General features: G+C 44.3%; 1 protein-coding gene across 5 annotated transcripts; it reads right to left on the reverse strand.

Annotated features, from left to right (window-relative positions):
• Positions 1–4,650: 4,650 nt before the first annotated feature.
• Positions 4,651–26,375, reverse strand: ZNF10 (zinc finger protein 10). Of its 5 annotated transcripts, XM_045457137.1 has the most exons (6): positions 25,954–26,375; positions 16,586–16,683; positions 15,708–15,783; positions 13,582–13,708; positions 13,149–13,244; positions 4,651–9,091 (listed from the first exon to the last, which is right to left on the reverse strand). In XM_045457137.1, exons 2-6 carry the CDS (start codon positions 16,594–16,596, stop codon positions 7,626–7,628), a joined length of 1,776 nt encoding a protein of 591 aa, XP_045313093.1. In that variant the 5' UTR covers positions 16,597–16,683; positions 25,954–26,375; the 3' UTR covers positions 4,651–7,625. The 5 variants fall into 5 exon arrangements, with proteins under 5 accessions (XP_045313093.1, XP_045313097.1, XP_045313096.1 ...); XM_045457141.1 differs by lacking the exon at positions 16,586–16,683 and having other exon boundaries at positions 26,055–26,373; XM_045457140.1 differs by lacking the exon at positions 16,586–16,683 and having other exon boundaries at positions 25,954–26,373.
• Positions 26,376–26,635: the final 260 nt, after the last annotated feature.

A 26,635-nucleotide genomic window follows, 5' to 3' on the forward strand; every position in this document is an offset into this window, starting at 1 on the left:
AAAAAAAAAAATACTGTCATTTATCTTCCTTGAAGTGACAAACTCACTTGGTTGATTTTTGAGAAAATGCCACATCCCTAAGTGTGCCTTGTCTCTCCTTTTAGTCAAGTTAAGCTGTCAGATCAAATAATCACACAAGTGCTTTTTCTAGACAACTGTGGAACTTCAGTATGCAGCACAGAATATTTGTTGCACAGAGACTAAGAAGATATGTACTCAAGAGTTGCTTTAATAAAATTACTTTTTACTGCTCTACCAAGGACATCCTTTAAAGTGAAATAAATCCTAGATACATTAAATACTAGATGGAGACAGAAAGACTGAAAAGCTTCACACTGAAACGTAGTTACCATCCTTTGCCCACTGGTTTGTTAAACAATTATATACTAGTTTCTCATATTCTATTCATTTTCTTTTTTATATAAATTTCTTAATGTTTTTTATTTTTGAGAGACAGAAAGAGAGCGCGTGTGCATGGGTGCAAGCGGGGGAGGGGCAGAGAGAGAGGAGGACAGAGGACCCAAAACGAGATCAGTAAGTTACCACAAACTTGGTGGCTTAAACTACAAATGTATCTTACAGTTCTGTAGGTCAGAAGTTTAGCACGGGTCTTACGAGGCTACAAGTGTTGGCAGGGATCCATCCATTTCTGGAGGCTCTTGGGAAAGGATCCTTTCCTTTGCCTTTTCCAGATTTGAGAGGCCACCTGCATTTCTTGGATCGTGGCCCGTTCCCTCCATATTCAAAAGCAGCAACAGTTGAATCCTGTTCCCTCTGGCCTCCTCCTGTCTCCCTCTTTCACTTTTTTGTTTAATTTTTTTTGAGAGAGACTGAGAATGCGAGTGGGTTAGGGGCAGAGAAAGAGGGAGATGCAGAATCCGAAGCAGGCTCCAGGCTCTGAGCTGTCAGCACAGAGCCCCATGTGGGGCTCGAACTCGCGAGCTGTGAGATCATGACCTGAGCCGAGTCCGACGCTCAACCGACTGAGCCACCCAGGCGCCCCTCCCCCTTTCACTCTTAAGGATGTATGGATGACACTGGGCACGTTTGGGGAACGCAGGATTAGCAAACTTCATTCCCTTTTGCCATAAACATAACATATTCAGAGATTCGAGGATAGGGGGTGGACATCTTCCAGGGGCCGTTCTTTTGCCTATCACGTGTCCATGACTGTCTCCAGCCAAAACTTCGTCCCACCGGTATTTCCCTGCAGTGGGGGCCTGCAGACTTTTTCTGTCAAAGTCCAGGGAATAAGTGTGCTAGTGCTGCCCTGATAAAGTACCACAGAGTGGTTTCAACAACAAATTTATTTTCTCACAGTTCTGGAGGCTGAAAGTCAGAGATCAAGGTGTTGACCAAGTTGGTTTCTCCTAATGCCTCTCTCCTTGGCTTGTAGGAGGTCATTTCCCCGTGTCCTCCCAAGGTTGTCCCTCTGTACCTGTGTCCTCCTCTCCTCTCCTACGGACACCAGTCACATTGGATGGGGACCCACCCTAATATCATTATTTTAATTTAAAATGTTTAAACTTGAAAGACCCCAGTCACATTCTGAGTTATTGGGGATTAGGACTCCAGCATCGGAATTGGGGGGGGAGACAATTCATCCCGTAACAATCAGTTAGTAAGTGTTTTAGGTTTTGTGTGCCACAGTCTGTCACAACTACTGACCCTTGCCCTTGTAGCACAAGAGCAGCCACGGCCAACATGTACGTGAATGAGCACGGTTGTGCTCTGGTAAAACTGAAATGACAGAAGTAGACAGAAGGCCAGATTTGGTCTATGTCCATTGTCGGCTGACTCCTGGCCCACACTATGCCGGGCACCCCGCGTTGTTACCCCGTCATTATAGTAAGTATATACCACTTGTTCAGTGGTAGGTCGAAACCTTTCGCTGTCGTTCTTTAAAACGGTCTGGTATTTTTATTCCTTTGGTCTTGCGTGCACCTTTTAGGCTCCAGTGACCAAGTTCCAAGTAAAACCCTCTGTAATAAATTGTGGTATCTATTAGGATGTTATTTCTACGTGGCAAGCACTGTTGCTTCACCGTCCAGTAACTGTCCTCTCCCGTTCCTCTTTGCTACAAAAGCTCTGTACGTTTAGGTGCTGGCTGGCCATAAGTTTATGGCATTCCCCTTTCTAGATTCAGTGGATGCATGTTTATTTCTTCAAGTCATTCAACAAGTATTTATTGAATGACTACAATGAGCTAGCCACTGTATTAGGCCAGAGGCTCTATCAGTAATTAAGACAGATCCTTTGGGAAGCATTCATTTTGGCAAGGGAAGACAGATGATTGACAGATAAGAAATACTACTGAAAAATGAGAAGAAGAGGGTAAACGGGACTAGCAGTGCCAGAGGGGTGGCTGCAACTTTAAGTAAAGCAGTGTCTGAGTTTCCTAGGTCAGCTGTAACAAACTACCAGAGTGTGGGCTTCAGCAACAGAAATGTATCTCACAGTTCTGGAGGCTAGAGGTCCAAACTCAGGCTGTTGGTAGGGCTGGTTCCTTCCGAGGGGTGTGAGGGAAGCATCTGTTACAGGCCTCTGCCTGTTATATACCATTGATACTGGATTAGAGCCTGCACGAATGACTTATTGAACTTGATTACCTCTGTGAAGACCCTTTCTTCAAGTAAGGTCACGTTCTGGTAATGGGGGATGACCTCAACACACGAATTTTGGGAGCACAAAATTCAATCCATAAAAGGTAGTCAGGGTATGGGGCGCCTGGGTGGCGCAGTCGGTTAAGCGTCCGACTTCAGCCAGGTCACGATCTCGCGGTCCGTGAGTTCGAGCCCCGCGTCGGGCTCTGGGCTGATGGCTCGGAGCCTGGAGCCTGTTTCCGATTCTGTGTCTCCCTCTCTCTCTGCCCCTCCCCCGTTCATGCTCTGTCTCTCTCTGTCCCAAAAATAAATAAACGTTGAAAAAAAAAAAAAAAAAAGGTAGTCAGGGTAGAGCTCATTTGTAAGGTAATACACCCTACATCTAATCATTTCCTGCAGGTCTGTGATAGAACTTTGTCACTAAAAATAAGTGAAAGATGGATTTCTACTGTGTGCAGTGAAAAGCAGCTGGCCTTTCCAACCTGACGCCACAAATCTATGGCACCTCTATTGCCTTGCCATCTGTCTCCTAAATTGATGTCATTGTTGGAGTAACTTGCGAACCTCAACCAACAGCTGTTTACACACCATTTCTTTCAACCAGTTCTAATTCCCATTCACCAGCTGCTGAGACACTGGGCACATGGTCAGCTTCCCAGTTATTTAAGGGCTAAGTTAACTAAACCAAACATTTTCACCATCTTGCCTTTCAGGAATTGTAATTAATCAGTGTGTGCTTAATTCATGGATGAATGTTAATACTTTCTAGGGGCACCTGGGTGGCTCCGTTGGTTAAGCTCCCACTCTTAATTTCGGCTCAGGTCATGATCCCACGGTTCGTGGGTTTGAGCTGTGCTATCAGCTTGGGATTCTCTCTTTTGGTTTCTCTCTCTTCCTCTTTCTCTCAAAATAAACGTAAAAATTAAAAAAAAAGACAATAGTTTCCCAATCATTATGTGCCTGTAACAATGGTCACTGATTATATCGGGACCTCTCTTAAAATTCCTGTGGTTTCCCCTTACCCTTAGGATAGTGCCAGGATCCTTAACCAGATGTGGAGTCGGCAGGTAGTAGTGGAAACGCCATGTGCCGGAGCCAAAGTGATCTGCGCTTGAACCCTGGGTCTTCCTCCACTTACTCTGCAACCTGGGGCAAGTCACTGTGAACTCAAAACAGAAGTAGGTAGGGGCGCCTGGGTGGCGCAGTCGGTTAAGCCTCCGACTTCAGCCAGGTCACGATCTCGCGGTCCGTGAGTTCGAGCCCCGCGTCAGGCTCTGGGCTGATGGCTCAGAGCCTGGAGCCTGCTTCCGATTCTGTGTCTCCCTCTCTCTCTGCCCCTCCCCCGTTCATGCTGTGTCTCTCTCTGTCCCAAAAATAAATAAACGTTGGAAAAAAAAAAAAAAAAAACATTAAAAAAAAAAAAAAAACAAGTAGGTAGCACACATGAACAGAATTCATGTGAGGATTAAGCGAGACGGTGCATGTAACTTCTATGCCACCACTTGTGGCATTTAACAGTAATTTACTTTCTTCCCTTTACATCCTAATTTCCACTCAGTCCCTGCATCATTTTAAGATATGACCCAATGATAACATAGAGGGAGACAGAGGACACTGAGTGAGGTCTGAGTGAATTTGTCTCTGAAGGAGATAAATAACAATGGTACTGTGTATTTTTTATATTGAACTGGCTAATTTTGTTCAGATCCTCCACAAAGTGCCAGACGTTGTCTGGTTTGAGATCTGCCACACACTTAGCAGTTATTTTTCGTATGAAACTTCACCATTTACTAGCTATGTAAATGGGGACAAATTACCTAAATTGCCAACCTCTAGTTCCCTTAACCATAGGGGCAATAGTATGTCACTCACAGGGTTATAGACAGAAGTAATCTATTGTATTAAAGGGCTTAGCTTGGCTACCTTGTATCAAGCTGTCTATAAATGAAGATGGGCTACAAAAATCAGCAACTACTACTACTGTTACTATGTGTCACTTGGAGCTGCAGATTTTCTCTGATTTCCCAGAAATTCCTGGTCTGCTGAGTATTTTGAAAAAATCAATTTTATTGAGATAAAATTTGCATACAACAAACTGGACCCACTTAAAATGTATACTCTGATGAGTTTAACAGACAAGTACAGTCACGGAACCACCACCAGTCAAGATACAGATCATCCCTGATGGTTCCCTTGGGGTCCCGTCTGTTGTCAGTCACTCTCCCATCCCCAGCCAACCACTGGTTTATCTGCTGCCAAGTTCCATGGTTAAGGTTCTGGCAGCTTATTTGTAGACAAAAACTTTGGAAGAGAAAAAATTCCTTTACTGAAGAAACTGTAATATAAAAGTAATTTGTATTTGTTGAAGAGACTTTGGGAAAAAATAGAAAACTACAAAACAAGAATAAAGAAAAAAAAGAAAGTTAACTGCTCTTAATCTTTTGACAAATTTCCTTAAGAGTTTTAAGCAAGATTCATTTCAGTTATTTACAATGGCTTTATTTTTATACATTTCAGTTTACTCCATATTAACAACTATTCATCATGCTTTTTTCAAAACACATGACAACATCAACATTTTTCTTGTCAACAGTTTGCATTAATTTTAACGTCTGTGTAATACTCCATGACACGGATACACTATAACCATTCTGCTATTATACATTTCTACATTGCAAAGTCTGCACTATCGTAAGTAATGTTTTAGTGACCATCCATAGACGTTTCTCTCTTCCTACATTCCTTGGTGTGTTAATAACAGTAGTAGTAGCTAACACATTTAGTACTTGTGGGCCAGGCACTGTTTTAAATACTTTATACACATTATCTCACTTAATCCCCACAACAACCCTCTGAGGTAGATACTAGAAATAACTCCGTTATACAGTTGAGGAAAATTGAGCCATAGGTTATCAGAAACTCTAAGAGGCCCGGTTAAGGGACCACTCTTCGACTCCCATTAAGAACCACTGCTTACCATGAAAACGATCCCTGATAGGAGGACATTATACATGCGAATGATACATATATGCACTGAAGAACGCAGCACTAATTGAGGAACCCAGGATCTAGTTCTTGGTCTGACTTCACTCAAAATGTGAGACCAGTGCCAACTCACTTGATCTCAACTGCACAATGAAGATTACACATTAGGTGCTCGCTGCAGCAGCACATATACTAAAATTGGAACGAAGATTACATGGTAGATGGTCTCCTGCTCCTTGTGAAGTCCTGACAGTCATTTCTAGATTTTTCCTGGGACAGAGACATCAAGATCTTTGTCCTCCTGGTCTCAAAAGTACTTATCACTCAACAATCGATCATTAAGCATCTAAAATATATTTTGTTTGCTAGAAAATGGCAAATAACGGCTAGTCCTTCACAGAGATCCATTTATAGAATGAAACAGAGAGTTAAAACAGGTTCTCTTTCTGAGTCTTTTTTGGGTCATGAACTTACCACAGAATCTGAAGATCAGGCTTCTCTCCCTAGAAGAGAAAACTTCTGTACAAACGAGATGATTTTGCATACAATATTAAAAGTTGTTTACTGATCCTCAGAAGTGAGTTGTTACACCCACTACGGGTAGTGATTTCCTCAGGTTGAGAAGTGCTGATGTAGGTAAGAAGGAAACGTGGCTGGGAAGGAAGTGAGAGCTCCAGGAGCTCTTGCTCGCCGGCAAGCGGGTTTAATTCAATGACGCACACCGGAGGTGGGGCAACAACAGTGACACCAGTTACCACAGCTAACAACAATAAAGCACTTAATATACGTCAGGCACTATTCTAAGCTGTTTGTATGTTTACTCAGTTAATACTCACCACGGTCCTACAAGGTAAGTAACGTCCCTCATTTACAGAGGAGGCACCGATGTTAGGCAGCATGCCCAAGTTCACCCAGCAAGTTAAGGACAGAGGTGGAATTTCAACTCAGGTAGTGTAGCTCAAGCTTGTGCACTTAGCCACGAAGTTTCCTTTATAAAGGTAAAAGACTACCTTGGAAGGAGGGTGGCTTTGAGCAGTGCTGTTTATTTCATGAGCATAGCTGCTCTAAGAATGGCCCAGGTACCTGCTCCCACTCAAAGGGGACCCTCCCTCGTGTGCTCAAACACCTAATCTTCTAGGTCTCAGACTCCAAAGAAACCCTGTGTTTAAATTCCCAGGAGCCTTCAGCACACGGTCTCAAAGAGCACAATTCCATGACCCAAACAACGTAGGATGGGAAACTTGCTAGCAGGTGGTCCTTAAGCATCCTTGATGACAGAATCGAGAAACTGGATATCCTTTTTAATGTTTAAAAATATCTTCAAATAATTATTGGAGTAACACGGAATAAACTCTAAAACTCACCCAATCCCATCACCTAGCAAATCGATTCTGTTCATTATCCAGAGTTTTTTGATTCTTGCTCACATGCAAATATACTCAAAATAAGTACCATTACTAGTAAATGTGTTCTTTTTCAGCTTTACATTATAAGTGTTTTCCCTGCTAACCAAAATGTGGTTTATATCAGACACATAAAAGAGTAGACACTACTAACTGTCCCAGAAGGACAATCAAGTAAAAATATGGCAGGTTATTTCACTGGAATATTATTTTCCACTTTTTTACAATAACTATCAATTTTTTATTCTTTGCAATAGGAACTCTCATTGACTTATCCTTCTGAAGTATCATTCTGACTGACATCTTTTTGAAGAAGGCAATGAAGCTGGATAATCTCCCACCTACTTAATGGTTCCTTCTCAGATTCTAGCATTTTAAGGCTCGGTCAAGAATGCTCCAAGGACAACCGCTTTTATAGGAACTTGTGGAAAGAAAAGCTGATATGTTTTTGTACTACAATGAAATCTGTAGGTTATTTCTCCTTCTAAGACCAATTCTCTAGTGCACAAGAGGGTAGTGACAAGATTGAAAGCATTTCCGCACAGATTACATCGACGCTGCTTCCCTCCAGAAGGAGTTTCTAATGTAAAACCAAGTTATTGCTCTTTGTAAAGAACTTTCCACATTCGTAATATTAATAAGTACTCTCTCTAATATGATTTGTCTGATATCGAATAAGGTTAGGACTATTAACAAGCGCTGTCCCACACTGGTTACAAGTTAAGAACTGCTCTCCAGTGTGGGCTATTTGATGTACTATCAACGGAGAGTTCTGGCTGAAGATCATCCCACACTGATTACATTTATAGGTCTCTTCCCCAACATGAACCCTCTGATGCTTAATGAGGTCGTTCTTCCGAATGAAGGCTTTCCCACACTGGCAGCATTCATATGGCTTCTCTCCAGTATGAATTCTCTGATGCACGATGAGGGCAGAACTCTGGCTGAAGGACTTCCCACAGTCGTGGCATTCATATGGTTTCTCTCCGGTGTGGGTCCTCTGATGGGAGAAAAGGTGAGAGCTCCTACTGAAGCATTTTCCGCAGTCTTTACACTCAAAGGGCTTCAGTCCCGTGTGAGTCCTGTGGTGCACCACAAGGTGAGACCTCTGGCTATACGACTTCCCACACTCGTTACATTCGTAGGGCCTCACTCTGACATGAGTTCTCTGATGCAGAATGAGATGTGTGCTCTGTCTGAAAGACTTCCCACACTCAGGACATTCATAAGGTTTCTCTCCAGTATGAGTTCTCTGGTGCCTAATGAGCCTGGAGCTGTGAACAAATGACTTCCCACACTGGCTGCACGTGTACAGTTTGTCTCCTGTGTGAGTTCTCTGGTGGGTCACAAGGTGAGAGAACCAGCTGAAGGACTTGCCACACTCTTTACATTCATAGGGTTCCTCACCAGTGTGAGTCTTCTGATGTCCAATGAGGTGAGAACTCCGGCTGAAAGACTTTCCACACTCTTTACATTCATAGGGTTTTTCTCCAGTATGAATAAGCCGGTGCCTGGTAAGATTAGAACGCCAGCTAAAGAATTTTCCACACTCCTTACATTCATATGGTTTCTCCCTATGTATGCCCTTCGATACACCAAGGGATGTACCACCGGTAAGAGAGTTGACAGAATCGGGGCATTTGTAAGACTTATCTCCTGGTTGAGTTCTTGCAAACTGAATAAGATGAATGTTTTGACAGAAGGTTTGACCACATTCACTACTATTACTTGCATAGCTTTCCTGATGACCACTAAAAACTAAATTATGTTTTAAACTTTTAGTATGTGAGTCATGTTTGTGGAAATACTCCCTCAGCACTAGTTGAGCAGGAAGAAGACAATTTCCCCCATATTTACCGTTTTCACAGACTCTCTCCTGAGTAAGTGCTTTCTTTTGGGTGAATGCCACTTGCCTCAAATGTCTCTCCTGATTTTCCTGATACTTGTCCAACTGGTCTTCACACTTCCAGACTTCTTCTAATGACAAATACCAGAGATCGTTCTTTGGGATTCCTTCCATTTTAATGCCATAGGATTGTTTATCTTTAGAAATGCTCTTACTGGACACTGATGATTTAATCTCAACCGCAGTGTCCAAATCTGAAAGAAATGAGGAACCTTTGTGTAACTAAAAAACCATTAAGGTCCAAACAGTGGGATGTGAAGTATGGAGGCTGCACGAGCTGCTTATACAGCTGCCTTCCTAGTAAGAAAGCAAAGAGGAGAGCAGCAAACACGAAGGGTGCTGGGCTGTGCAGCACAGAAGAGAAGCAGTGAGGCCAAGGGGAAGCCACAGGACTGGGCAGGACACACGGGATCAGGATATTCAGTGCTGGGTGGCAATAAGGGAAATCCCTTATGGCCCTCCCATGATCGAAACTATTAATGATGTAAGAACCTAGCATGTCTACTTGCTGCCAGGCCCTTCCCCTGACATGCCTTCTTCACACTGCAATTTCACATTCCTAAACCACGAGTTCAGCCTTATGCCAGGGAGTGCCTGTTCCTGACACCAACACAGGGCAACACGATAATGTCCAGACGTCTGGCACCAAGAACCTCAGAAAGGCCAAGCAACAGGCTGGAAAAGCAACTGTACACACATTATCCAGCCACAGGCTCTGATTCTAAGCTGTAACACTACTAGTGGTGAATTCAGACAAGTTGTTAAACTTTTCAAACATCACTTTGCTTATCTGTAATCCAAGGAGCGACAGTTAACTGTGGCGTAAGATTGTCATTAAGTACCGTACAGTATGAGTTCATCACAGACTCTGACACACGTGTGGTCAAAGCAATACCATAGTAATCATTATTTACACTATTCTGGTCTTAAAAAAAAAAAGGGGCGCCTGGGTGGCTCAGTCGGTTGAGCGTCCGACTTCGGCTCAGGTCATGATCTCACGGCTCGTGAGTTCGAGCCCCGAGTCGGGCTCTGTGCTGACAGCTCAGAGCCTGGAGCCTGCTTCAGACTCTGTGTCTCCCTCTCTCTCTGCCCCTCCCCCGCTCATGCTCTCTCTCTCCCTCTCTCTGTCAAAAATAAAAAAACACTAAAACAACAACAACAACAACAATTTGTTTGGAGACATCAAGACTTAACAACTGATAGGACTCACACCACAGGACACTAACTCACGACCTGGTCCCTAACTCATATTCTCCTGGGTTTTTCTGCCCTTTTGTTTGTACTTGTATTACTGCACATTATTTACCCTAGTTAAAAGTCTGTTTGTTTCTCAATGCCTTTTAGGTACAATGTTGGTTCTTAACCTAGAAAAGAAACACCATTAAAGAAATGGTGGAGAGAGAGAACATTAAGCAGGCTTCACATTTGACACAGAGCCCAACACAGGGCTTGATCCCATGACCCTGGGATCATGACCTGAGCCGAAATCAAGTTGGACGCTCAACTGACTAAACCACCCAGGCGCCCCTTAAGTAATCTCTATGCCTAACACAGGGCTCAGACTCACAACCTCTAGATCAACAGTCACATGCTCTACCGACTGAGCCAGAGAGGCTCCCCCCACCCAAAAACACTGTTTACAAAGTATCATCTCTCCCTACACAAGTGGGGTAATATTCTACTCTTATCTGGCGTATGGGTTGAACTGTGTGCCCAAATAAGATATGTGCCCGTATCTCAGAATGCAACTTGACTTGGAAACAGGGTCACTGCACATGCAGTTAAAATGAAGTAGTTCTGGAGCAGGGTATGCCCCTAATCCAGAGACTGGTGTCCTTACAAGGAGAGAAGAGGGGGCCTGGGTGGCTCAGTTGGGATCTGTGCTGATAGCACAGAGCCTGCTTGAGATTCTCTCTCTCTCCCTCTCTCTCAAAATAAATACACTTAAAAAAAAAAAAAGGAGAGGAGATACAGAGACAGACATACAGAGCAGACAGACATGAAGGCAGAGGCCGACTGGAATGATGTGTCTACAAGCCAAGGAACACCTGAGACTACCAGAGCCTCACGAGACAAGGAAGGATCCTGTCCTCCAGGCGCCAGAGGGCGTGTGGCCCTGCTGACACCTTGATTTCAGACTTCTGACCTTGAGCTCTGAGAAAGCACACTTGTGTAAACTACCAGTTTGTGGAACTTTATCTTCGCAGCGCCAGGAGCTAACAGGCCTGCTGATAACCCCTGTGCCCGGCCCCTAACCGCCTTCTTTGTGGAACCCCCACCAGTCTCCGCTTTCAGTCACTACTTTGTTAGTTACTAGCTTCTCCCTCACCCTGACTTTTCTTTTCTCGTGGGAAAATACACATGACATGAAATTTACCACCTTAACCATTTTTAAGGGTACAGCTCAGGTATGACATACATTTGCATGGTTGTACAGACATCCCCTTATGTCATCTCCTCTGTGGAATCAAAACTCAGTGCCTCTTAAACAGGAAGCCCTTCTCCCATCCCACCAGCACCTGGCAGGCACCATCACACTTTCTGTCTTTATGATTTCGACTACTTTAAGTAACCTCGTGTAAACTAATCATATTATTTATCTTTTTGTGTCTGGCTTCACTTAACATAACATCCTCAAAGCTGATCCATGATATAGTTCGCAGAATTTCCTTCCTTTTTAAGGCTGAATAAATAGCCCATTATGTGTGTGTGTGTGTGTGTGTGTGTGTGTGTGTGTGTGCGCTCACGTGCACGCGTGCAGCCATGATTTCTGATAAGAAACACACCACCCTTATTCTCCCCTCCCCTCCTTCCAGGGCATCAAAATCCCACGGAGAAGTTTTTCAAACCACAAATGCCAACTGGAAAATTCTAAAATGAACCTGTGTGATGCAGACTGGGGGCTGGGTACCGATGGGGAACAGCTGTGAGTGGCATGTTTGAACACATACATGTGATTCTTCCCTTCATTAAAATCCTAAAACTTGTCATATATTACGTAACACAACACTCTAGTGACTTATATTTAAAATACGTAGCATCCATTCATCATCTCATCGTTTGTATTTTTAAAGCCACCACTCATTATACTTTCTTTCCACTTTGATTATGAAGCTCACACAGCCTGGTAGATTCCCTTAAATTCCATGTGTTTAAGCACATGGAGTTTCAGTATTTCTTTTGACAGCAAATTCTCAATAAAAATCTAAACTGCTGATCTAGTCAGTTAGTTTTAGATAGCAGTCAAGAGACACCTCGGAAAGCTTGTAAATGAATGAAGACATGGATGAAAAAAAAAAAGGAAATAATAGAGAAATGAAAAGAAAACAGAGGACAATCTTTCTTCCCACGGCCCCAAAGCAACTGCATGATCAAGTTCTAACACTGGATTAAAGGACTTGCCTTTGAGGCAGAAATTTGAGACAGTCACCTACAAGACCAAATGTAAGAAAACTGAAAAACAGTTTATGGTATTTAAAAGTACACTTAGGGGTAGCCAGGTGGCTCAGTCGGTTAAGCGTCCAACTTCAACTCAGGTCACGATCTCAGTCTGTGGGTTCGAGCCCTGCGTCAGGCTCTGTGCTGACAGCTCAGAGGCTGGAGCCTGCTTCGGATTCTGTGTCTCCCTCTCTCTCTGACCCTCCCCGCTCATGTGCGCGCACGCTCTGTCTCTCTCTCAAAAATGAATAAACATTAAAAAAATCTTTAAAGTAAAAAATTAATTAAAAGAATTAAAAGTAAGAATTGAGAAAATACAAAATAAAGAGCTGGAGTACAGTAAGAAAGATGTGTTTTGGGAGCAGCAGTTCTGGAGAAAAAGGAGTTCAGCCAGCAGAACTGGCAAGCCCCTCAGCAAACTCAGAGGAGTGGCCAGTGACCAAGCCCCACAGCACGAGGCCATGGGAAGGGGCCACAGGAAAGGGAAAAGACAGGTGAGGATGAAACAGGAGACTGTGTGACAAATGAGGGCATGGCGACACTAGAATTAGCGTAAGAACCAGGAAAGCAAGACCAACAGGGCTGAAACCAAGCACATGAACAGGAAGATAATTTTCACGAAGAGTACACGTTTGTCTCCGAATGCAAATGACGTGTGGCAAGACTGCAGAAAGACTGGTCATGGGGAAACAGAAGGTAAATAAACTCAGCCTTTGCCTCAGAAATGAGAACCAGTGACCACTATGCCCAGGGAGTCCAGCCCCTCGTGCTCCTCCGGGCCATGACCTGCAACACGTCTTGACTGGTCCTCACCTGGGTGGGTCTCCCGGTGAGTCCCCCTCTCCACCAGCCACGGCTCTTCCCCTTTCTCCAACTGGAGGATCACCTCTGGTTTGGGAAGCTGATGCCCTGTGCATGGTGAAAGATAAAGAATTGGGCGAGGGTTGGGAAGCTCTGTCCTGGACACAAAGAGCATCCCAGGTTCAGCCCCAACCCCAACCCCTTCTTGGTCCCGGGGGGACTCTCAAAAGCAGACAAGGGGAGGCTACAGATATATATATATCCCACACACAAACACAAAAGTAGAAGTGAGTACAAAAGCCCTCTTCTCTGCCCCAAGGAAATCACATCCCTGGCCCCAAGCTCATACTCTGATATATGTGCTTGACGATCTCCATACCTTTTGATCAATGAAGAACCAAAATCCTCACAGGGGGATATCTCCGAGAATACAACTTAGTCTTACCCAAGGAAACCAGGTTCTTATAGTTCTCCAGCATCACGTCTTTGTACATGATCTGCTGAGCAGTATCCAGCAGCTTCCACTCCTCCCTGGTGAAGTTCACAAGTACATCCTTGAAGGTCACCAGTGCCTACAACATGGAACAAATCTGTATCAAGCCAGATATATATTTCCGCCCTTCCTTCCTGAGTGCAGACAGAAAGAGAATTAGGCAGACAGCACTGGGGTAGGGAAAGAGAATGGGCCAGAATTCATTCCAGAAGTGAGTAGTATTTATTTCGGATTCTGATCAAGTCCTAACAGGAATGGCTATTAGATACCTACTGTCTAAAATCCAGTTCCATGTTACGCTCTAGGTTTAGAAATTGTCAGAACTTGTATTTAAATCAACTCTGTTATGACACCTACAGCAAGGAGCATCAGACACCAAAAGTTAATCTACATTTATATTATGTGAAATAAAGAACCCAATTCAAGGCAGAAAAAAGAGGGACACAGCAGTCTTCAGTTCAAGTATAACTTCATGCTTCAGAGACCAAACTCACCATGTTTTCTGATCTAAAATAATTATCCAAAACATTTTTCCTAAACATTGGTAGGTAGGCATTTTTTTTAATTTTTTATTTATTTTTATTTTATTTTTTTTTTTTTAATTTTTTTTTTTTCAACGTTTATTTATTTTTGGGACAGAGAGAGACAGAGCATGAACTGGGGAGGGGCAGAGAGAGAGGGAGACACAGAATCGGAAAGAGGCTCCAGGCTCTGAGCCCATCAGCCCAGAGCCCGACGCGGGGCTCGAACTCACGGACCGCGAGATCGTGACCTGGCTGAAGTCGGACGCTTAACCGACTGCGCCACCCAGGCGCCCCTTTATTTTATTTTTGAAGGAGAGAGAGAGAGAGAGAGAGAAGGACAGAGCATGAGCCGGGGAGGAGCAGACAGAGAGGGAGACACAGAATTCGAAGCAGGCTCCAGGCTCTATGCTGTTAGCACAGAGCCCAACGTGGGGCTCGAACGCACAAACTGCAAGATCATGACCTGAGCTGAAGTCAGATGCTCAACCGACTGAGCCACCCGGGCGCCTCCATGGTAGGCATTTTTTTTTAATGAAGATGTGACAAAGAAACAAGAGACACAGAAGCAAGGCCTTTATTAGCTACATTAAAAAGAAATGCTGACTACACAGAGAAACAACGCCTACTTGAAGGAGGATATCTCCTCAAGAACCATGAAGGTCAGAAGACCGCGGAATAATAGCTTTTTAAAAGCTGCAAGAACTGTCAAGCCACAATATCCAGCGAAAGTATCTTTCAGGAATGATGCAAAATACACTCTCAAGTGAAGTAAAAGAATTTGTCCCCAGCAAACCTGCTCTAAAAGACACGCTAAAAGTAGTTCTTTAAGCAAAAGGGAAACATTAACAGAGAGAAGCTTTAAATCTCAGGAATGAAGGATGAAGAACAAAAACGGTAACCATCTGGGTAAATACTACTAGTTTTCCTAACTCCTTCAAAATATGTAGCACAGTGAAAGCAAAACCCACAGCACTCCTCGGTGGGATCTTCCACATACGCAGAGGTAGTATACGTAGGACGCTCCAGGGGAGGAAGCTGAATGAGGCACCAGGGGCCCCGTCTCCCACCCTGGATGCTCCCAGAGGTTCCATCCCCCAAGCTCCTCATGCCCTGGCTGTGGTCACCCCTGGATAAGTACACAACTTGTGCCTGAGCTCCTTCTGACAGGAGCTCCCCAGGGAGGCATCACGTAGGCAGCTCTACATCTAGGACAAGCAGGGGCCAGAGAGACCCACCAGGCACGAACACTCCCAGTTCCCACACCATTTTGTGGGGAGGAAGCGTGCTGTGGCCTTCATCCCCAGGGTGGATGAGAGCATGTTGTCAGAATCCTCAATATCACCCAGTTGGCTCCTGCCCACATCACTGCTAAACCTCTATTTCTTTTACACGGAAGGAAATAAAACTACATCTACAAACAAGCAAACGAAATAGTGCCAGTCTCCCAGAGAAGAGTGTCCAAGATATAATTTCTCAAGTTCCTAGTCAAAGGACTCCAAAACTCAAGCAGAAAGGGGTTCTCAGTTGGAAAACAAAGAAGGCAGCCCAACTTACATGGGACCGGGCCGTTAACAACTTGGTCTCCATGCCCTCCTTGCTCTTGATGATGCTTTTTTCAGTAATGAAGATCCTGAGGAGGAGAAGGTAGAAAAAAGAGAGAAACATGAGGAAGGTTTGCTATCATGGGGAGGTTTCATAAACCATCAACCTAGACTCCCTCATACTTGGCTGAGTATAATGCAAACACCCACCACACAAAGAGGAACATCAGAGATAGTCCAAAAACACATCTACAGTGCTGAAATTCCCAGGAGCAGGAAGAAAAGAGCTATGTCGACTGCAGTTTTTCCCCTTAGTCTCTAGAGTTCCACGCAAAATTTCATTTGCGATTTATATGGTTCTACTGCTACAAATTCTTTTTGAGAAAAACAAACCAAAAAACAAAACCCGCCTCGATCTAATACCCTTACTTTACAGGTAAGAAAACAAGTGTTTTCTCCAGCTGATCACAGGAGGGAAGTCAGAGATTGGAAGCACGAGAACACCGGGATGGGCCACTACTGGCCTGCAGGTGGAGGCTGCCACACAGCAAGGAGCGTGGGCGGCCTCGGGGAGCTACGAGCAGCACCCAGCTGACAGCCAGTCCTAGGACAGCATACAATCACAAGTAACCGCGTTCTGCCGACAATCAGAGCCTCCAAATGAGAACCCAGGCCAGCCAACACCTTGACAGCAGCTGTTGGGATACCGGAGCAGAAAACCCAGCCAGAGTGTGTCAGACTTCCACCTACAGAACTGTGAGCTAGTACATGGGTGCTGTTTGAAGCTACCAAGTCTGAGATAATCTGTTCCACAGCACTAGAAATCTAATACACGGTCAATTATCTTTTAAAGTCACTTAAACAATAAGGAAAAAATATATATTTACCTACGTAGTTACCATTGCCAGTGCTTTTCATTCTTTCCAGTAGATCCAGATTTCCATTTGGTTTCATTTCCTTTCTCCCTGAAGGACATCTTTTAACATTTCCTGCAATGTGGGTCTGCTGGTAATAAATTCTTTCAGCTTTTTAAATCTGAGAATGTCTTCATTTTGCTTTTTTTTTTTTTTTTTCAAAACAGCTTTACTGAGACATAATTCACATACCATACAATTCATCCACTCAAAGTACACAATCACAATGGTTTTTGGTAATTACATTATTCATCTTTAAAATTCTAGTAAAAAAATTAACAAAATTTGCTAATTATTGCTAAGTGTACAATTCAGTGGCATTAATTACATTCACAATATTGTACAACCCTCACTAAGAATTCTAAACTTTCTAATCACCCAATGGAAACTCTGAAACATTAAGCAAACTCCCTATTCCTCAGACTCTGATAACCTACTGTCTCTCTGAATTTACCAATTCTAGAGAATCATGTAAATAGATTCATACAATATCTGTCCTTTTGTGTCTAGCTTACTTGACTCAGCATAATGTCTTCAAGGTTCATCCATGCTGTGGCATGAAATCAGACCTTCACTCCTTATAATGGCCAGGTAATATTCCAGTGTATGGACAGACCATGTTGTTCACCCCATCGTCTGTGGATGGACCCTTGGGTTGTTTCCATCTAGTGGGTCTTGTGAAAGGTGCTGCTGTGAACACTGGTGTACAAGGACCTGCTTGAGTCCCTGCTTTCAATCCCTTCGGGTCTGTACCTAGGAGCAGAATCGTTGGGTCATAAGGTAATTGTGTGCTGAGCTCCCTGAGGACCCACAAAACTTTTCCACAGTAGTAGCATCCTTTCAGTCACGCCAGCAACATCCAAGGTTCCAGTTTCCCCACATGCTTGCCAAAACTTGTTATTCCATTTTTTAGATTATTACAGCAATCCTAGTTGGTTTGAAGTGATATTTCATTGTAGTTTTGATATGCATTATTTTCACGTACTTAGTGGCCATCGGACAAGTGTCTTTTCAAGTCCTTTGCCCATTTTTAAATTAGTTAAGTTTGTGTTTTTGTTATTGAGTTGTAGTTCTCTGTACATTCTACATATGAGCATGTATACATACACAAACATGTTTACGTATTCTGTGTATATTAAACCCTTATCAGATGTGTAATTTCCAACTATTTTCTCTCATTCTGTTGGTGGTCTTGTCTTTGTTGTTGAAATGTATTTTTGCTGAATACAGACTCTAAGTAGAGTTATTTTTCCTTTCAGTGCTTTACATAAATAGCTCCATTCCCAATGCTCCAGGAATTACAGGAGTTTTCCAGCCTAGCCCGTAGGAACAGTAGTCCCCATGCAAACATCAGGACTGTTCCCTCCAACCCTTTAGAGGATTCCTTCCCTGTCCTCAGGGAGTTTCCTCACACATGTGCTGCTCTGTGCTCTTGAGTCCTCGTGGGAGGCCCTCTGCAGACCTCTCCTCTCTGCTGCTCTGTCCTATGAACTACAGCTGCTTTGCTCTCCCCACATTCTCAGCTCCGTCCTTGGCTCAGGAAGTCTGCTGGACTCCACCTCAGTTCCTCCTTCCTCTACTGGAAACTGGAAACCCTCTCAAAGGCAATAAACTGGGCAATCGGAAGGCTTACCTCGTTGCTTTTCCATCTCCCAGGGATGAGTGTCCTTTGTCATCTGATATCCAGATAGAGCGACTGTTTCGTGTATTTTGTCTGTCTCGTTATTGTTGTTGCTGTTGTACGGGCAAGACCGTAAATCTACCCCACTCCCTCCCCCCACCCCCACCCCCGTCACTCCAGCACAGCCAGACACAGAAGTCTATAAACATTGCGTGTTTAAGTTGTTTTAAATTTAGACTGTATTTTTAATTTCCACCTTTTGAATACTGGGCTTGACTATTTTCCGTATGTTTGTATTTACAGTTCTTTTGAACTTTTCATTCCTACTGTTTTCCCCCTTTGTCTTCTGGAGATCTTAAGGATTTCCTCCCAGTTCTATGCAAATTTATGTGAATGAAAGCAACATGGTTTCTGCCCTGCCATACCATTAAAACGGTTCTCACCGACAACATCTGTTAGAGAGGACACTGTTGGCCTCTGGAATGTTCTTGAAGCTCTTTATTTACTTTGCCCCCCTCACCACCTCGCTTTCCTCTGTATATCTTGGTTCTTAGTCTCCTCTAATGATTTCAAAAATTATGATGGACTTTAATGTAGGTTTCCCTTTGTTGCGTCCTCAGCCTTTCTTGGTGTCCATTTTCAGTGACGCCCTAGGCACTATCAGGACACAGAATATCTACTTGTTTTATCCTGTCTCTCCCACTGCATGGCACACAACAGACCTAAGTGTTTCAGCTACAATGAATAGATCACGCTGTCTTCTATCCCAACCTTGTTCCTCAACCCCAAGGGCATATTTCAAACTGTGCTCCAAAACTTACTAAGTGGCTTCTTAACCTCTCATGGAGCTTACTTTTCATGTCAAATGAATAAAGGCTGAAATAACCAGGGATGTTAAACTACATAAGAAATCACTTTATGGAAGCAAGAGAATGGTTTTCACCTATTTAGAGGTCCTGTGGAACAGGGATATTTGAGTTGCTCCAGAGGGCAGAATTAGGAATAATGTGCAGAGTCACAAAAAAGTCAGCTACGAGTCAATATAATAAGACACTGTTAATCATATGACACCTGGAAATAGATCAGATTGCCTAAGGAAACAGGAAATTTCTGGCCACCAATAAATTTTCAATCAGATCTTAATTAAAAAAAAAAAAAAGCAACTACAGTACAGCCTCTACATAGATATATCTCAGATCCATTCCAGTGACTCTCCCATTTTATGATTATATAAAATTTAAAAAGTTTATAGTTAATCTCATTTCATCCTAACTTCCCTTAACCTCCACTTCTGATAACTCACTCTAACCTTTATCTAAACCAGTGGTTTTCGACCCTAACTGAACACTGGGATTGCCAAGTATATTTATAAATTATGACCCCAGCATCCCATGCCGTCCTTCTCTGAGAGATTCTGACTTAATTGCCTGCAAAGGGGCCAGGGTTTTGTTTATTTTAAATAATTTCCTTGGTGATTCTAATGTGCAACCAAGGTTGAGAACCACTGATTTGAGCCATTATTTAATCTACTTAATTCAAACCTATTTGAGCTAATTAATTAATTAAATCCTACCACTTCTTAGGGATAACCAGATCCTTTAATCAGCCACCAGATACACAAAGTATCTTTCTATGCAACTGGCCAAAACTGATCCCCAAAAGGGATACTGGGATGAGTTTTATTTGTGTTCAGCGGAACTGGTGGTAAGTTGATGAGTATCTTGGTGTTACAGATTTGGATCTTCTTCTGTCGTTTTAATACATCATTAGTGAACACTTACTCCGTGCCTGGCTCTGTACAAGGCCCAGGGGATAAAAACACGAATTAAGTATTTCTTCCTGACATCAAGCAGCTGAGTCTAGCAGAAGAAACTGAAACGGACACCCAGAGTTCACTACGATTACTGCTCTGATAACAGCATGGCCAAGGGGTCACGGACCACCTGGTGGGTTCAAGGCTGAGTCAGACAGACAGGCAGACAAAGGAGGGTGGGGAATTGTGTGAACAAAGGCAGAGTCTGAGACAATGCACACCGGGAAGGGCAGGGAGGAGCCAGAAAGGAGCCCAGAAACACATATGGCCAGACCTAGGTCACAAAAGGACAAAAATGCCATTTTCAGACTCTCTCCTATGTGTTTTAAGCCCAGAAATGATACTAGATTTGCACCTTAAAAATGCCTCGTCTGCATTTGGGATAGTTCTGTGACGGACTGGAGGAAGATGTTAACAGCAGCAAAGGAAACAGGAAGGAGGCTAATATCATAATACAGAGGATGGGAACACAAATTAGGGCTGTTGAGGGTAGAAACGCAAAGCAGGCAGATTTTGGAAAGACTGGTATATCCTGGAAATCAAATGGGTACAGATGTGAAGACAGGTTAGGGGTTAGAGGAGACTCCCAGTTTCCTGGGGGACTGACAGAACAACAACGTATCAGGAGGAGGCACTACAGGAAGGAGGGGACCGTGTGTATTTGGGTGTCTGTTTAAAGAAAGGCAAACTGCCATGTGCGACGCCTCATCTGGACGTGTCTGGAGTTCTGGAAGCTTGACTACCCCACGTTCTCCTACAAATGGTCCCTGAGAGCTCCTTTGGAGGGTCTAGCAGCGAGCGCAGCTACTCATATACCCTTGACTGAAAGTCCTCCTGTATTGGGGAAGGTCGTCCTCTTTGACCAAGCGCACAGCTTCGGGAGGGACGCACATGGAGAGGGGGAGGAAGGGGACACCCGCCTAGAAAACCAGATCAGCCGAATCAACACTGGCGATCGATGGGCTGACCGATGTCACAGCCAGATCACCCTCACATCCTCATGGCGTTGGTTTTAAACACAGAAAATGGGCCAGAGAAACGACATTTAGGAAGATACATTCAGATGCGAGGGTTATCCAGCTGTATCATCTGCCTTCCACATTTCTGTTCTGTCTGTACCTATCCAAACTAATCAGCTCTATTCTCAAGACTCGGGGGAGTGAGGGGTGGCCTTTTGTCACAGATTTGAGAGTGACTGTGTTCTTCTGCTATGAGATAAAGATGAAGTAGGCAAATGGACAGGAGTCTGAGAGAGATCAGACATTCCTATCAACAACCCTATGACATAATTCCTATAAAGCCCAGTAAGAAACAGTAAGACTTGCTAAAGCTAGCTCATGGTATTATCAGATGACACCATGGCAATACGTAAAGTCAACCAAAGATAACACGAGAAGTACGATAAAGTGTAAAACCTGGATAGACTATGGGGAAAAATCAACGTTTAGGAAGCAAACAGGAGAGAAAGAAAGACCCACTAATGAATGAGAAGATCCAGAAGAGAGGCATATCAAAAGCCAGAAGAATTTCAAGGAGGGCAGACTTAAAACAAGAGTTCAGATAAGCTAAGGACTGGATTCTAATGTGCTGGATTGGTTAGAGAAGGGTTCAGCAACGATTTGGGGGAGCGGTCTCAACATACTGCTGGAGGCAGCAGACACATTCCACAAAAGGAATGAACAGCTTGGAGGTGAAGAAAGAAGATAAAAGGCACAGCTGGAAGAGGTGCTGGGGACTGGAGAGCAAGGAAGTGACAAAGAAGCAGGCTGGAGCCAGAGCAGAGAGGAGGGCACGGGGCAGAGTCAGAAATTCTGATGGAGGCATCAGGACCGACAGCCAGGAAGCTGGCGACACCATCTCTCTCTGTGCCTTTCTTCTGTGGTCACGTCTCCCCGACACCCACCTTCTGCCCCCTCATTCCAATGGACCTCTGTGATTACACTGGGCCCCCCTGAACAATCCAGGGTACTCTCCCCATCTTAAGGTCCTTAGCTGAATCACATCTGCAAATTCCCTTCTGCCATATAAGGCAACGCATCCACCATAAGGTTCTGGTTCTCTGGGGAGTGATTTTTCTGCCAACCGCCGGGGCAGAGATCAGCTGCAAGAAGCTCCGAGTATGAACCAGAGGCTATGAAAGCTACTATCCAGGCACAAGAGGCTCTGCAGCACATCTCTGATCAAGCAACTGAGTATACGGGATTCACAACCATCTGCATTCCGGGCCCTGACTACATTGCGACTTGAATTCCTGCTGCACTCATCCCACGCTCTCTAAGCGTCATTTAAATGCCCCCTTTTCTGGGGCGCCTGGGTGGCGCAGTCGGTGAAGCGTCTGACTTCAGCCAGGTCACGATCTCGCGGTCTGTGAGTTCGAGCCCCGCGTCGGGCTCTGGGCTGATGGCTCAGAGCCTGGAGCCTGTTTCCGATTGTGTGTCTCCCTCTCTCTCTGCCCCTCCCCCGTTCATGCTCTGTCTCTCTCTGTCCCAAAAATAAATAAACGTTGAAAAAAAATTAAAAAAAAATAAATAAATGCCCCCTTTTCTGACAAGCCTTTCTGTTGTCTGAGAAAGAATAACTTCCCTGAACAGTAATCATGGAACATTCCAGCACTTCACTCTGCCTTAAGCTACCACTACTCACTTGTCCACATCCCTTCAGAGACAAGGAACCACTTCAGAATTGGGATAATCTCTTTCTAAATCTCAGAAAGAGACTGGCATAGTGCCTTGAACTTCATATTTGTTCCACTGGCGTTTGTCAAATTCTTAACAAGCACCCACAAAGGTAACACGTCTGTGTCCCAAGGTGTCTGCCCTCCAGTCTCCATTTTAAGCCCCAGTACCTGAGGGCCAGTGCCCAGAGACAAGCATTGTCTGTTGACAGGGACAGCATTGTCAAGACGTTGACAGGGACAGCATTTCAATCGGGCATATGGAGTATATGCTTCTGAACAAAAGCAAACAGAATCTCTTTAGATTCTGAGTAGTACATCAGGACTTAGCACGTGCCAAGGGCAAGGAATGATTAGCAAAAGAACCCAGAAGCCATGGTTAGAGCTCTGGGACCAGAAAAGATGGCAAAGACCATGCGTCTGTGAAAACTCAGCAAACGTGTACTTTCATTTTGTGCATTTTACCTAAATTTTACATCAAAAGAAAAAGCTATACAAATACTGAATTCTAGTTCATAATGTGCATGCATTCTTAAGTATTTAGGGGAAGAATACTGATGTCGGCAACTTACACTGAGATGCATTAAAAAAAAAGACGGGGACTGACGAAGAAACAGATGTATGTTAAAACAAGAATAATAAAATGTTAATGGTAGAGTCGGGGGGGGTTACAAGTACTCACTGTAAACTGCTTCTAATTCAGCTGTATGTTCAAAAGTTTTCATAATGAAATGTGAGAAACGTAAGGATGAGACAACAGATATTGTGGGGCAAGAGGCAAAAGCAATGCTCTTGGTGTTGGTTCTGTGCCGGATACACATACAGCCTATGCCACACCCAGTCCTGACCTCGCTTCCTTCCCAGAAGATACAAAATATGCTGATGTGATAGGAAACTTCAGTCTGATGTGAGACATCCTATACGGTGACTGAAGACCAAAGTGCATTGTAAGCAAAACAGACATATTACGATATTAAACTTCGTTTTCCTTAAAATACAAATTCTTAAAACCTGTAAGTTTTTTAAACTATGTTACTAAGCCTTCAGTGTTTAAATTATGTCATGAAAACCAAGGTAACCCACCGTTTCTAGGAGTATCTCTTTTTAACAGAAACATTTTCTCATCAAATTATGAAAAGGAACGAGCTTAAAAAAAAAAAAGGGGCACCTGGGTGGCTCAGTCGGTTAAGCGTCCGACTTCAGCTCAGGTCATGATCTCACAATTTGTGGGTTCAGGCCCCATGTTGGGCTCTGGGCTGACAGCCCAGAGCCTGGAGCCTGCTTTAGATTCTGTGTCTCCCTCTCTCTCTGCCCCTCCCCCGTTCATGCTCTGTCTCTCTCTGTCCCAAAAATAAATAAACATTGAAAAAAAATTTTTTTTTTAAAAATAAAAATAAATAAATAAAAAAAAAATAAAAAAGAACAAAGTGCATAGGGATTCTTGAAAAAAAAAATCCCAGTTTTATTTCCTAGACAAATGAATTTAATAAAAAACAGAACTGTTCTCATTTCTATTCATCCTTTATTCTTATTTTCTATCTACTAGTAAGGTGTTAAAGTTTTTCACATAGCTGAGGTATATTTCTAGTTAAAAGTAATATTAGATACTTTATTCCTATTCTGAGTAGACTTTCTTTTACAAATGCATGTGTTAGCTTGTTACTGAAGACAGGAAAGAATCTATTCACTTACCTATTTCCTTTTCAGTCACTTTACTAAAAACTCACTGATGTTAACTGAATCTCTTCTGGGGGCGGGGGTGGGGGGGAATAATAAGAATAATTTTGTAATCTCTTTTCCAAAAAATATACCTTGTATATTGTCCTAAGTAGAATTTTGAGACAATGTTAATATAAAATACTGACCAGACTTCCTTCTTCATCTGTATCTCAAATCCCTGCCCTATGACTGGCACATGCTCAGAGCTCAAGAAATGTGTACTGAGAGGAGGAATGACAGCACAAGGGAACAATTTTCAAGAATAGGCATGAACGTGTGAAATTCACCCTCCAGGAGGCTTTGCAAGACGATCTTAACACAACAGAAGAGAAGTAAATTAGGTCACAGAGAAAAGTTAGTGTAGGGCTGAGTGAGTTTCAAAGGGGTGAGGACGAGTTGTGCTATTTAACTGTCTAGACAGTCAACTACAGTCAACATCGCCAACCTGACACATTTGTAGCTAGCATTCTGGATGACATCTCGTCTTCCCTTTTACTTTAAAAGCAAGGTATATTCTGCTATTACCAGAATTGAAATGCTCCACCTTCTCCATAGACTTTGGGTGGGATCTAAGGAATGTTGATGTTAACCTGACCTTTGACATCATACTAGATGTTAGATGGTACGCATCATTTTGATTGGCTTAACAACTCTAGTGTCAAGGGAAAATAAAATAATAATTAAAACTAGGTTAAACACATAGGCACCTCCAGTTAATCTACTTGATTAAAAAAAAACTACACAAGTTAGGGGCGACTGGCTGACTCTGCTGGTAGAGTGTGCAACTCTTAACCTCTGGGTCGTTGAGTTCAAGCCCCACACTGGGTGTGAAGCCTACTTAAAAATAAAATAGGGACGCCTGGGTGGCTCAGTCAGTTAAGCCTCCGACTCCCACTCCCGGTTTTGGCTCAGGTCGTGATCTCCCAGTTTGTGAGTCCGAGCCCCGCATCAGGCCAATGCTGGCAGTAAGAGGTAAAAAGTGTGTTTAACTTAGTATTTCTAGACTAGATCAAGAAACAGAAACTTATCCAGCCCTTTCTACAGGCTGGATATTAAAGCAGACCTACTTCTCCAAGAAGCAAGTAGCCTATAACTCTGATAATACCCACAAATAGAATCCAGTAGTGTACATGTTTTAAAAACAGTACAACCACGTTGGATTTCTCCCAGGAACGTGAGGCTCTTACTGCTAAGAAATTTCCTCCTCTAACAAAAACAGCATGATCATTTTCAGCAAATGCTAGAAAAAGCCGAATGCAAAATTTAAACCTGCAGCCCTGGCTGGAAAAAGAGAAGCAGGACCAAAAGACACCGCATTCTGAACCACTGAGAATATGTGGTTGAAACCTACCACCAGCACCACACAACACAAACACCAAACGCTAGGGGGTATCGTCGTTATTCTTGCAAAGCAGCAAGGTGCGCTATTGATGCTACGACGTGAATTCAAGCATCACCCGCAACGGGGAAAACAGTCACCCACGCCAGGGGTAAAAATCAGTCGGGAAGAAAACTTACAATGAAATCAGCGTCCACCCAGAGCGCTGAGGTTAACAAGCAACAACACGACGGGCCCGACTGCGAAGCAAACACACACGCGCCGCCGCCTGCGCGTGTACCTGCAGCGAGCACCGGGAGGCGCGGTGGGCGAGGCGATCCCGTCACAATGGCAGCAGCGACGGCGAATCAATGACGAGCCAGGCCTCCGCGAGCAGGCGACGCGACCGCGGCGAGGTGCGCACGGGCCGCCCGGGCGGCGGCCGGCTCTCCGCGCGGGGCTCCTCGCTGCCCGCCGCGGGCTCGCGCTCACGCCCCCGGCCCGCCGCGCCCTGGGACCCCCGTCCCTTCACGCACACTCCGCAGCCCCGGGCGTCACACACACGCCCCCGTCCACGCACGCACGCGCGGCAGCCTTGACCAGAAGTCCAGAATCCCTCCACGGGGCCGGGAGGGGCGGCGCGGCGCGGCGCGGCGCGGCGCGGGGGCTCTTGGGAAATGTAGTCTCGGCCCCTCGGCTTCTTGGGGCGGTCGGGCGCCGGAGCTCCGCTCGCTGCTCTGCAGACGCCGCCGTCCGCCCGGCGCGCGCGCTCCGCTCCGTTCTCGCGGCGGCCGGGCGGGTCCGACTCCGAGAGGCAGGTACCGCGAGGACAGGGGAGCGCGTGGGAGCGCGTGGGAGCGCGCGGAGCTGAGGAGGCGCGGC

This window comes from Leopardus geoffroyi, chromosome D3, assembly GCF_018350155.1.
Source record: "Leopardus geoffroyi isolate Oge1 chromosome D3, O.geoffroyi_Oge1_pat1.0, whole genome shotgun sequence".
In the NCBI taxonomy this organism is placed as follows: Eukaryota; Metazoa; Chordata; class Mammalia; order Carnivora; family Felidae; genus Leopardus; species Leopardus geoffroyi.

Excerpts from the sequence above, each read along its gene's own strand:
- ZNF10 (XM_045457136.1), bottom strand. The coding sequence starts at position 15,818 with ATGTTTCTCTCTTTTTTCTACCTTCTCCTCCTCAGGATCTTCATTACT. Across the intron at positions 13,709-15,707 it reads TGTTAACGGCCCGGTCCCAT|GCACTGGTGACCTTCAAGGA; the intron begins GTAAGTTGGGCT and ends TCCATGTTGTAG. Across the intron at positions 13,245-13,581 it reads TAAGAACCTGGTTTCCTTGG|GGCATCAGCTTCCCAAACCA; the intron begins GTAAGACTAAGT and ends CACCATGCACAG.